The sequence below is a fragment of the Orycteropus afer genome, unplaced genomic scaffold, assembly GCF_000298275.1.
Source record: "Orycteropus afer afer isolate SDZICR_OR568_19922 unplaced genomic scaffold, OryAfe1.0 scaffold00396, whole genome shotgun sequence".
In the NCBI taxonomy this organism is placed as follows: domain Eukaryota; kingdom Metazoa; phylum Chordata; class Mammalia; order Tubulidentata; family Orycteropodidae; genus Orycteropus; species Orycteropus afer.
The window spans coordinates 640,808-652,939 of record NW_006921983.1 but is presented as its reverse complement, the minus strand read 5'-3'; the positions used below and the strand labels follow the sequence as shown (position 1 = coordinate 652,939).

General features: G+C 53.7%; 1 protein-coding gene across 1 annotated transcript; it reads left to right on the top strand.

Annotated features, from left to right (window-relative positions):
* The first annotated feature begins 1,602 nt into the window (after nt 1-1,602).
* SHH (sonic hedgehog signaling molecule) lies at nt 1,603-11,632 on the top strand. The gene is made up of 3 exons (XM_007953473.2): nt 1,603-1,911; nt 7,564-7,825; nt 10,806-11,632. The coding sequence occupies exons 1-3, from the start codon at nt 1,603-1,605 to the stop codon at nt 11,630-11,632; spliced, it is 1,398 nt and encodes a 465-aa protein (XP_007951664.1).
* Nucleotides 11,633-12,132: the final 500 nt, after the last annotated feature.

Genomic DNA, 12,132 nt, shown 5'->3' with positions numbered 1-12,132 from the left:
GAGGCCAACATTCCGCAGTATCTGATTATTTCTCAGGGTCAGTATTTCTATTCCACATGAATAACCCGTCCTCCCTTGCCACATTCTGGAGGAATTAATGTATATGAGTGGAATGGGGGAAAGGTGGAAAAGGGGTATATTCTGTAAAAAGGGAGAATGTCAGATTTTATTTTTCTGATTTAATTAGAAAGGTGTGTGTGTGTGTGCGTGTGTGTGTGTTTGTTTTTTCTGGAAGAAGGGTAAAGATCAGGGACTCATATTGCTTGGGTCTGGACACTAAGACACAACAGGAGTTCCTCCAGACTCCCTGCATCCCTTTGGGCTGCATTGTCCATGATATGGCCAGCTCTATGTAAAGCCAGCATTGGACGCCATGGCAAGGAGCCTTAATTTAACATTACACTCATCCCTTGGCCCTGCACTTTGCTCCTATCGATCTGTGGGGGTGGTGTTTGCAAAGCCTTGCCCACTCATGCTGCCCTCTAGGCACAATGAGCCTCCGCCCACAGCACACACAAGCACAAGCTCCCTTCCCAGAGCTGAAGGTATCCAGCACCCAAGACCTACTTTGCCCCTGAACCTTGGCAGACCATCAGTTTACTCTGTACCTGCAGCTGACCGTATACCTCCAGCCCATCTTCAGAGATTTCAAAAACAATGCATTGATACAAACACAATAAAGTGGCAGTATTTTAAAGTTTTTCTAAGGCATTTGAAGCACTTCAATTCACACTACTTTAAGTTGTGGTCACTCATAATTATCCTACTTCCAAGGATGCTGAACATTCAGACAGAGGGGATTCAGATGCCTCTTTAACAGGCAGGAAGAACTGGCCTGCATGCTAAAATCTCTAACCATTTTAAATAAGAGCTGCCAAGCTCTGCCCCTCAGACATTAGAGAGGATATTTGTTTGATGATCAAAGCTGTGGGGGCATCTACACTATCCTTTAAAAACTTAAGTTGGTTTTTACTGAAGCACCTACCATTCCCACGAAAGTAAAGGGGGAAACACATAGATACTCATACCCCAGGATATAATTTATGTTAACCCAAGAAATATGCCTCTGTCCTCCCTCCCACCTTTGTTTTAGTAAAGATTTTTTTGTTTTTTTACTCGAAGCCTCAGGTAAAAATAAAGCAGCAGCAGCAACAGAAAAAAAAAATGTAGCCTTTTTGAGGGTTAAACATCAGAAGACAAGCTTGTGTTGCCTTGGCCAATCAGATACGCCCCTGCCAGCTATAATATAGTACTAAAGGCAGCCTCTCTCACAAGCGTCTCTAGGCTTGCTACCATTTAAAATCAGACTCTTTTTGTCTTTTGATTGCTGTCTCCAGACCCAACTCCGATGTGTTCCGTTATCAGCGACCGGCAGCCTGCCATTCCAGCACCTGTCTGGCTGGGGATCGGTGGAGAGTCCCACGCAGCGGCGGCGGGCAAGGTTATATAGGAAGAGAAAGAGAGCGAGGGAGAGAGCAAGGGAGCAAGCGAGCCGGCGCGAGAAAGGGAGAGCGCAAGAGAGAGCGAACACGCACACGCGCGCGCACACACGCGCACACACACAGACACACACACGGGAGAGCTTGTAAGTAATTGGGCTCCATGGACGAGATGCTGCTGCTGGCGAGATGTCTAGTGGTGGTCCTTGTCTCCTCGCTCCTGATGTGCTCAGGGCTGGCGTGCGGACCCGGCAGAGGATTTGGGAAAAGGAGACACCCCAAAAAACTGACCCCTTTAGCCTACAAACAGTTTATCCCCAATGTGGCCGAGAAGACCCTAGGGGCCAGTGGAAGGTATGAAGGGAAGATCTCGAGAAACTCGGAGCGATTTAAGGAACTCACCCCCAATTACAACCCTGACATCATATTTAAGGATGAAGAAAACACCGGAGCGGACCGGCTGATGACTCAGGTAGAAACCCAGAGCTGGGGCGTGGATTGTATTTCTTTAAAGGGGGCTACGTGGAATGAAACCGTTCTAGACTTGGTCTCTTTGCTTTTTAAGCAGATTTAAAGGCAATTTCACTCTCTCCTTCCCCATCCTCCGACCCACCAACCATTCCTTCCTCTTCCTGGAGGAATGGAGGCTATGGGTCCAGAAGTTTAGGGTATGGGCAAGAGTGGGGATGGTTGGGGATAGGATCGCATTTATGGCCCTGATTCTCCTCTGTCTTACCAGAATGGCTTTCTCCATCCTAGCTCTGCTTTGTAACTTGGAGATACCTTCACTTTTGGGGTGTCTGCCTTATCCAAGTCTGAGGCTTTACTGGAGAGTTGAGAGTGGAGAGGCAAGGAGGGGGCGGGAATCCTTTCATAAACATAAAGTGGGCTCCGGGTCACTGCTACAAATGTAGGCTTGAAGCATTAGATCTCTGAGCTCAGACCTTTCGCCTCTCCTCTGTGGTTTTTCTTCTATGACTTCCACCCCACAGCCCCCCACCAAAGAGTCTTCCATTGGGGAAGCCAAGTAGGCAGTTCTGACAAAAGGTGGCTCTGGCTGTCCATGACTGTATCATACAGCTTGAATTGCTATTCCATCGAGGGCAATTATGCCCATCGGAGTGTGAATATATCGATATTTCTTTAAGGATGCTCTTTCATTCTCCCAAGCTTGAGGTACCTTAGGGGAGGGACTTAGAACTTATTGGCATTGCATCACTCCAGTTTTCAAACAGCTTGCATAGAAATTACGAGGGAATAAATATTAGTGGGAAGAGGGGTGAAAAAGAAAGCCAAAGCAAAACATTAATCCTCTTCTCCCTGCCCACCTCCTTCCAGACATCTGGGCTAAAAATCTACCTGCAAATTCTAGACTTTCTGAAAGTCTATGCGTATATAACTGAAGCTAGAAATGGGTTTCCTTGCAAATATAGGTCAACATCATTTTTATTGCCCTATTAAAATATTCAAGTCCTACCTTTAGGGCTAGAAGCGCACAGGCTGACGGAGCAGCGCTGGTGGGGCGCAAGTGCGGCGGGGGGCGCGGGGGGGCAGGCAGAGAGGAGCTACCTCCAAGCTGTTCTGTGTCCAACACGATTCCAGGGCTCGCTAAGGGAGCCGAGAAAGGGCAGGGGCAGCCGGAGAAGCCAGCTCCAGCTGGCCAGTGGGGGAGGACTAAGAGCAGAGGAGAGGATTCTCAACCCTCAGTCTCCCTCCTCCGCTCCCGACTACCTTAAATCTGGCCCAAGAGTGTGGCCGCGCGCTCCTGTGCCACATAAAAGCCACTATTAACTGAGTGGCCCCCTGGTGCAGGGGGTGTGCGGCCGCCAGGAGGAAGTTCTTGGGCTAGCCCACCGCGCCGCCCCCTTGTCCCCTTCGCTTCCCGCAGGGAGCCTTCCCGGGGTCTCCACACTCTGGGGTTGGGAGGAGAGGCGAGGGAAGCGGCGGAGGTAGGGACAGCAAGGGTCCCAACTTGGGGCGGGTCAGTGTATACCCTTGTGGGTGCCAGGGGCCCCCATTGAACCCTGCGCCCCTTGCTCCGAGCTCTGGGTCCTCGGCGCCTTTCTGGAAAGCTGTAGGCCGGTGGAGCCGAGCCCCAAGTCAGACGCATTTTCAGCTCCACTTACTCCTAGGTTATCGATCTCAGCGGCTAGGGTTTCAGTTTGTGCGGCCGAGCTGGGCTTGCGCCGCCGACGCGCCGCGCCGCGCAGTCCCTGACCTGCACGCGCACACGCAGGAATTAGCTCCAAAACCACTAGCGTGGGGCTCATTCCAATGGGGCGCTAATCACCCTCATTAACCCGGCGGCGGGGGAGGGGCGCGTGCGGGGAAGAGGCGGGGTGTGGTGACTGCGCGGCAGGGCCGGGCGCACGCTACTCTGCGCTGCGCTGCTCCGCCCGCTGCCGCTGTCCGGGCCTCTGGGGTCTTGGGGGCCCTGGCGCACCGCGACGAGCCCCCCCATTCAGCTCCCCCCTCTCCGCACCCCTCGCTCGCCCTGCCGGGGAACCCAGGGCCGCGCCCGCCCCACGCCTCGCCACTCGCGCCGCCGCATTCGCTAGCAGCATTTGAACTTCTGACCTTCTGTCAACTTCCCTCAGACGAACGAAAGGAAAACAAATACTTTTTTTCCTTCAGCAGTGGCCATTCCCGTTCCCAACACAAAAGAAGGGGGGAGGGGCAGCCAAGGTGGAGGCGGGGTGGGGAGAGCCAGGCCGAGATTACAACACTGACACACACACCCCTCCAAGATACCCTAAAAACGTGGATGGCTGGAGAGGTGGCATTTGGAATGTGCCCTCTGGTTTGTCCCTCCCCTGGCACTTCCCTCTTGTGCAGATTCTGGGAGTTAAAGGGGGGTGGGGGGGTGGGGACAGGAATGGGGAGAGAGAGGCCGATGACCTGGGTCCAGTGAGGGAAAGGAACTTGTGGGCTTCAGAGGCAGGGAAGTGCCGCTTAGGCTGCGCGAAGGTCTGGGGCTCCTCCGGGAACTTGCTCGCCCGCTGGGCTCATCGTTTTTAAATTAACGCCTGGACTCGGCTCTCAGGTGTGCTTCTTAAGTCTCTCCTCTATCTAGAGTCTCTCCGTGCCTCTGGGTGTGTCTCCGAATCTAAGTGACTGCTGCCCAAGTCCCTCAACCATGGCAAGATCTTCCCCAGTGGAACTTTCAGAGTAGTTCTTGAACGCATGAGCTCCTGGTTAATATTAACTCGGGAGAGGGGAACGCAGACAGACCACTCTCCCGGCGCAGGCCTCGCTCGGGTGCCAGCTCACAGGGCGCGGGTGGCGAGGGGGCGCTACCAGGGGTCGGAGGCCGGCCAGGGGCGGGTCTGGTGGCTGAAGTGGGGGGCTTAGCCTGAAAGGACACGCTACATAAGTTCCCTCCCTGCTCTGCAGCCGCCTAGCAAGCAAGGCTGCCAGTGTGTGAGTTTGGGGAGCGTTTTCTGCTTTCAGGAAGAGTTTCTCTGTGTGTTGGAGTGGTACAGAGAGGCAATGTTGCCGAGGTAGGGGTCTTTATGAAGTCGGGGTCCCTCCTACGCTCCGGCACTGGGGCAAGCACTCCTGGCACTTTGCAACGACAGGTACTGCCGAGCGCCTCCTCGATGCGCTCGTTTGTGCGGAGATTAGGAGTGTGGCGGGGAGCTGAGGCGTGTGGAACAACTTTGCTTCCGCGGACACAAAGCCCGCGCCGAGGCTGCCCCGCTGGGCTTCACGGTGACTGCACAGAATCGGGCTGATTCGCGGCACATGACCCAGTGAATGAACAACTGGTCCCGGCGGCACAGCCTTTGCCTGCGACCAGCCTGTGGGCTGGAGCCAGGAGCTTCCTGCCCCTGGCCCAGGCCGCTCCCGGCCCTGAGGCCGGCCGGAATTCTGCCGGGATGTCGGCGGCCCAGGAGGGAGACTGGTCGCCAGGGACACACTTAGGCCGGCCCCTAGGCCTCGGCGCGTCCACAGCGCCGCCACCTCCACTCACAGAGCCTGGCTCGGCCTTGGGCTCCTCTCTTGAGTTACTCTACGTGTTTTCCAAGTGGCATATCTCAGGGACCCGGGGAGTGACATTGAGGCCTCTTGGCCTCGCCATCCCCCTGCCCAGCTACCGTTTAAAGCGTCATCTCCCCGCAAGGAAGGTAGCAGAGGGGAGGCTTGGGATGGGAGGTGTTTGTGTGCGTGTCGATGAGTGTGCGCCTGCGCGCACTCACGGCTTCAAATCCCAGCTCTAAACTGACCCTGGTTTACTGATTGATTTTCATGTAAAATGCGTTCAATCCTCAAGATGACCTCACTCAGATTCTCCTTTTGACTTAAAAAAAAAAAACTATTAGCCTTAAAAACCGCAGGCGTTGACCTGTTACCAGGGCTGCCCTCCCAACCCTCTACCACACTGTCCATTTGTTATATGTTTAACTGTACAATCATATTACTTTTGTTATTATTTTGTCGCCAAATACACAGAACTTTTCCAGTTGAACAGTCTGCCACGTCCCCTTTAAAAGTAGGCAGCAGTCCTTTTAACAAGTTTTCTCCCCTCCCTTTAGCAAAGGAGTTCCCACATGCTGCTATTATTAGGGTCCTTAATGGAGGCTATTTTTTCTATCAGGGAAACCATGTTGGAAGAGGTGTTTTACAGAGGCACATCCTCCCTGTTCTAGAGATTAGGGAGGTCTGTTCTACCCTTTGCAGAAGTCAACTTGAATGTCTCTCTCCAGCCTCCACTTCTGTCTATCTCACCTAGAGGTACCTCCATCACTGTTTTAAATCCTCCTTTTTAGAATTAGTACTACACACTATTAGTTCAGTACTATTAGTTTAGAACTACACACACACACTCACACTCAAAAAAAAAAAATCCAACATGTCCTTATTTGATTCTGATCCATAAGCCAGAGGATTATGGAGGAAAATACCACAACTCCAGGTACCATTTTACGTTAGTGTTTATCAAGCCATGTCAATATTTCCTTACTCTTGCATGACACTTGCTTTTCTGTGTGGAGGCTGGGGGTGGGGGCAGGAGGGACCAGCTGTTTCAAGGAAGACTCCCCAAGACAAAGGGCTGGTGAGGTCTTCCTGGTGGGGACAGTTTCTTCTCCTGCTTCCCATCCCACACCCTTCTCCCTTACAAAGTCCTGGTTAGATCCACATACTCACACACCCACCCCCCTCCCTTCACCTCTTAAGTTTGCTCTTCAAACTTGCAGGACACCATTCTGCACTGGGGCCAAGAAAACAAGAAAGGAGGAAGGGAACAGGTTAAAGAAAACAAGAAACACAATTAGGCCACAGAAAACCCAGGCAGAAAAGAGTTCTACAGAGAAAAAGAATGTGGTTGTCCAGATAAAGAATGTTTGTCATCCCAGAGTGGCCCATATGGAAAATTATAGCTTACTTGGTTGCTTTTTCCTCTGGTGATCTTGTACCCCTCAAGCTTTGCTATCAGCTTCCCACCTCCCTCTTTTACCTTTGGCTAAATTTTCACCTCAGATAGTTATGAGGGGAGAGGGGAGAATCAGGAGATAACACCTAGCTTTTCCTTCTTTAGGAAATGTACAGCGTATTTTTCTTTATTCTTGCAAAGTTGCACCCTGGGCCTCTCTCTGGCCTTCTTGTGAATTTCTGAGTGAATGTCCCAGTGAGGGATTTAGCCCAGGAGCAAGGTGGAGCTTGCACGGGTATGGAGAAATGAGAAATGTGCCCATAGAAAGGGAACTGGCAACATGGAGGGCACTTCGGGATTAGCTGCATTTCCTGAGGGCACCTGGTGGGCTTTTGGGGTCATTGTCAAAACAGTCAGTTTTCTTTTTTCCAAAGAAACTTTATCTTCTTCTCAGGCCAGAAGATAAGTATTCATTGTCTCAGAATTTGGAGGAAGGCCCTCAGCTCATTCACAAAAGGAACTGCTCCTCCTGGCAGCTTCCGCCCCACCTCCTCCTCCCTGGTGCCTTCATTCTGTGCAGGCTGGGTCCCATTCCCAGGACCTGTCTCCCCCTTCTCTGTACACCCCTCACATGGCCTAGCCCCCTGGGCAGTTTTGCTATGAGCAGGGCCAGGGGTTGCTCAGCAGACAGGACCTAGGTTAGGGGATCAGGCGGCAGATGCTAACGTACCCATGCATGTCTCCCCACAGAGGTGTAAGGACAAGTTGAATGCCTTAGCCATCTCAGTCATGAATCAGTGGCCTGGAGTGAAGCTGCGGGTGACCGAGGGCTGGGATGAGGATGGTCACCACTCAGAAGAGTCGCTGCACTATGAGGGCCGTGCGGTGGACATCACCACATCAGACCGTGACCGCAGCAAGTATGGCATGCTGGCCCGCCTAGCCGTGGAGGCAGGCTTCGACTGGGTCTACTATGAGTCCAAAGCGCACATCCACTGCTCTGTGAAAGCAGGTAGGGCAGCATCAGACGTAGCCTTTTGGCACATCACTCTACCTCCTATACTGATGACACACATACCACCCAGCCCCCAGCATCTGCAGATCCACCCCACAAGACCATCTGTCAGCTGTGGGCCTTCTGACGCCTAAGATCCCAGGGAAAAAGAAAAATAGTGGTGTGTGTTTGGGGGGGGGCATGAGAGACAGGGAGGAAGGGGACTTGGGGTGATGCCTAGAGTGTTTCTCTTGTGGGATCATACTCTTTGAGGCACCCCCCCAAAAAAAAAAACAAGCCAAGTTTTGCCCCTATCTTTGGGGATTCCAGAGACCTAGATTCTGAAAATCCAGATGCAGAGGGGATATGGCTTTCTTAATGCCACTTCACCCCTGTTTCCAGAGCCCCCAGTATAGGTGATAGAGACCAGGAAGAAAGAGTGACTTGGAGGGGGAGGAAAGGGAGACTGTGACTTTCCTGGGAGAGAACACAACTCTGCAGCCTTGCCTGTTTCCCAAGGTCTGGCCTAGATCCTTACTCTCTTTTAGGGTTTAAGAATACCCACCAAGCATTCAAGTTTTTGTATAGTGCATAAGTCCAGCATCCTCTCTCCTCCCTGCTGGGCACCTGTAGATTCTAAACTAACTTAACTCACTTGCTAAGCCTTTTGGGAAAGCCCTGGTGGGAGGTAATAAACCCTGAAGTTACCACTTCCAACATCTGGAGGGATGCAAGCACAGAAGCAACCGTTGCTATTAAGAGCCCAGCTGGGATGCCCTGCGCTGTGGGCAAGAGCCAGGAAAGCCAAGTTCAGTTAGCTTCCAGTCTGCAGCTGGAGACCCCAGCTCCAGTTGCTTCTGTCATGTTGATTTCCCTGGGCTTGCGACGCCACATGCTGTCGCTGGCAAGGAATAGCTAGGAGAGAAAGGGCATCACCCATACACAAATATCCCAACCTGTAGACTATTTATAACTATCACTCCACCTTTCAGCATAAGGTGATGCATTTAGCAAAACAGTTAACAGTGAATTTCAGAGGAACTGTTTCTCCCCCTATGTCCCTCCCCCGCCTCCAGTTTTGCCTGTGTGTCACCTAAACTGTACTGTAATGGCATATTTTAGTAAAGAAACACTTTTAAAGTGTCAAGACACACTTTGTAGGTAAAGGAAATAAATAATGGCTTCATGTAACAACAGAGGGAGGGTGTGGGAGGGGTGATGGAAAAAGGGTGAATTTCTAGCAGAGGGGAAAAGAGTCTAGGCTGCCAGGAGGAAGGGAAGGCGGCCCACTATCCTGTCCCCTGCGGCAAGAAACTTCAGCTGGGCGTTTCTTTGCACTGGGCTTTGGGGGTGGAAATTGGAGGGGGCAGGGGCCTGAAGCGCGCCTTCCTCTGGTCCTGTGGAGGCTGGTGGTCGCGTCTCTAGGCAGGTGCCTCCTCTCCGCCGTGCTGTGCACGACCTCCTCCGGCCACCCCAGTCCTCGGGGTCCCCCTGGCGGGGGTGTCCAGTGGCCTCCTACCAAATGAGCAGCGGTAATCCCGCTCTGAGGCTCTCTCTCCTAGGAAGAAAAGAATTCCGAGGGCCCGAAGAGCCTCTCATTAGAATTCCGCGCACACGGGGCTCGGGGGCACGATGTAGCGTGTGTCAAGCAGGGTCGTGTGACTCGACGACGCGGACTCGCTGGCGCCCCGGGTCGCATTCCGGGGAGGGGGCGCCTAAAGCAGGGTTCTAACGGCCAACCTCGCGCTTCATGACGGGGAAACTGATGAGAAGATTAAAAATCCTCTGTGATTCTGGCAGGAAGATTCTTTCTCGAGATCTCTATTTGCAAAAAGTATGATCCCGGAGATTGGAATGCAAAGAAGACTTCGACTTTCCCCAACTCACCCCACCTCCTGGCCCCCTCCGCTCCGCCCCAAGCCTCAATTATTGTCTTTGGGACAGTGAGTCACAGAGAGCGACAGAGGGATCGAGAAAGCGGGGTAGTCAAGGAGGCCTTGAGAACCCGGCTGCTTCCAGCGCTCAGAGCAGGCTCCGCCATTTAAAATTCAAATACACATCTTGAGTGCCTTGGAAGAGAGGCCGTGCTGTGCAAATAGTGCTTGTGAGAGCCGGGGGTTTTTGGAGGGCAAGGGGGCTTTGCACCTGAGCAAATAGGGATGGGGGCGGTGAGAGAGCTGGAGAGAGTGAGAAGAGAAAGGGGAGGGGAAGAGATAGAAGAAGTGTCCTCTCTTCCAAGAGTGCCTCCCATTTACTTCAGAAATTACAGTGTTGAGCCTGTTACTGGATTTTAATTTGAAAATCTACACAAGCTCCGGGTTTTCACACCCCAGCCACTTCTCTGGCATGTTTGTCCAGTTGCTACAACTACTCCAGCTATTTCTCACTGCCCATTCCACCCCGCAAGCGGGCAAATACCCAGGCCCCTGCCTGGAGTTTAGATTGAGCGGCCCTTGGCCCTCTAACCGAGCGCACAAGGTGGCCCCGCGGTGAGCGCAGAGGCGCCACACCCTGCGGCCGGGGCGGGAAGGACCTAGGGGGAGCCAGGCGCCCCGGGCGAACTGAAGGAGTCTTCCTGAGGAATTTAAGTGGATGGCAAATACCCTTCTGAATTAGTGGCTCCCCCCCCCCCCGTGGGGCGCGGTTGGTGAGCAGGGTGGATGGAGCTCCAAGAAGCCGGAAGGGGGACTGAATGCAACCCGCCTCCTGAGGGCGACGTTAGCCCAACCTTTATTACCTCCTGGACAAGACTAAGAGCCTTGAAGGAAACTGCCTACCTCTGATTTTGGGAAGCTGGGCTACAGGGTGGGGAGAGCGGGCGGTTCCAGGTCTGAACCGGCCCTCTCTGGATCCTCTGCCTGACGCAGTGCGAACCCCGGCCTGAGCGCGCCAGCGCGCCTAGTACCTGGTGCGCCTCCTCCTCCGCCTCATCCTCCCCGCCCCAGCCTCCCTCTCGCCACTCACACTTTGTCCTCTCTTCCCTTCCTCTCTCCTGCAGAGAACTCGGTGGCCGCCAAATCGGGCGGCTGTTTCCCTGGATCCGCCACTGTGCACCTGGAGCACGGCGGCACAAAGCTGGTGAAGGACCTGAGCCCTGGGGACCGGGTGCTGGCGGCCGACGACCAGGGCCGGCTGCTCTACAGTGACTTCCTCACCTTCCTGGACCGCGAGGACGGCGCCAAGAAGGTCTTCTACGTGATCGAGACCCGGGAGCCGCGGGAGCGCCTGCTTCTGACAGCTGCGCACTTGCTCTTTGTCGCGCCGCACAATGACTCGGCGGCCGCCGGGGAGCCTGAGCCGCCGTCGGGCGCCGGGGATAGATTGAGGCTGCCGCCAGAGGGTGCGGCGGGGCGCCGGGCGCTCTTCGCCAGCCGCGTGCGGCCCGGCCAGCGAGTGTACGTGGTGGCGGAGCGCGACGGGGACCGCAGGCTGTTGCCTGCCGCTGTTCACAGCGTGACGCTTCGCGAGGAGGCCACGGGCGCATACGCGCCGCTCACGGCCCAGGGCACCATCCTCATCAACCGGGTGCTAGCCTCGTGCTACGCCGTCATCGAGGAGCACAGCTGGGCGCACTGGGCTTTCGCGCCCTTCCGCCTGGCGCACGCGCTCCTGGCGGCGCTCGCGCCCTCGAGCACAGACCAATGCAGCGGCGGCGGGAGTGGCCGGCTCCCCGCGCCGGCGCCAGATGCGGCCGCAGCGCCAGATGCAGCTGCCGCTGCCGCCGCGGGCATCCACTGGTACTCGCAGCTGCTCTACCAAATAGGCACCTGGCTTTTGGACAGTGAGGCCCTGCATCCCCTGGGCATGGCGGTCAAGTCCAGCTGAAAGCCAGGGGCGCCAGGAAGGGTGCGGGAGGGGGGAGGGGGGCAGGATGGGGGGGGGGGCAACAAGGTCAAACAAAAGACGTTACGAGAGCACGTAATGAGACTGTTAATTATAATAGTAATTATTAATTATAATAATAAAGTAGGACAGTCCAAAGTAGACTATAAGGAAACAAAGACCCTGGGAAGTTTTGTTGTGTTTAGTTTATATATATATTTTTGAATTTTTTTGTTATTGTTTTATTTTGGTTATTTTTTTTCCCTCCTCTCCTGGCTATTTATTTGTTTGGTATGAATAGATGTTTAAATAATATGAACCGGACCTTCAAGAGCCTTAAATAGTTTGTTTCTTGGATAATTTATTATTATCATGTGAACTGTACTCACAGGGGGGGCGGGAAAGATTATTTTGTGAGGCCAAGCAACCTGCTCAGAGTCTATTTTTCTACATATCCCTCGTCCTTTCTGTCAGAAAGCAAAATTCTGTACTTTTCATTCCTC

Excerpts from the sequence above, each read along its gene's own strand:
- SHH (XM_007953473.2), top strand. The coding sequence starts at position 1,603 with ATGGACGAGATGCTGCTGCTGGCGAGATGTCTAGTGGTGGTCCTTGTC. Across the intron at positions 1,912-7,563 it reads CGGACCGGCTGATGACTCAG|AGGTGTAAGGACAAGTTGAA; the intron begins GTAGAAACCCAG and ends GTCTCCCCACAG. Across the intron at positions 7,826-10,805 it reads CCACTGCTCTGTGAAAGCAG|AGAACTCGGTGGCCGCCAAA; the intron begins GTAGGGCAGCAT and ends TCTCTCCTGCAG.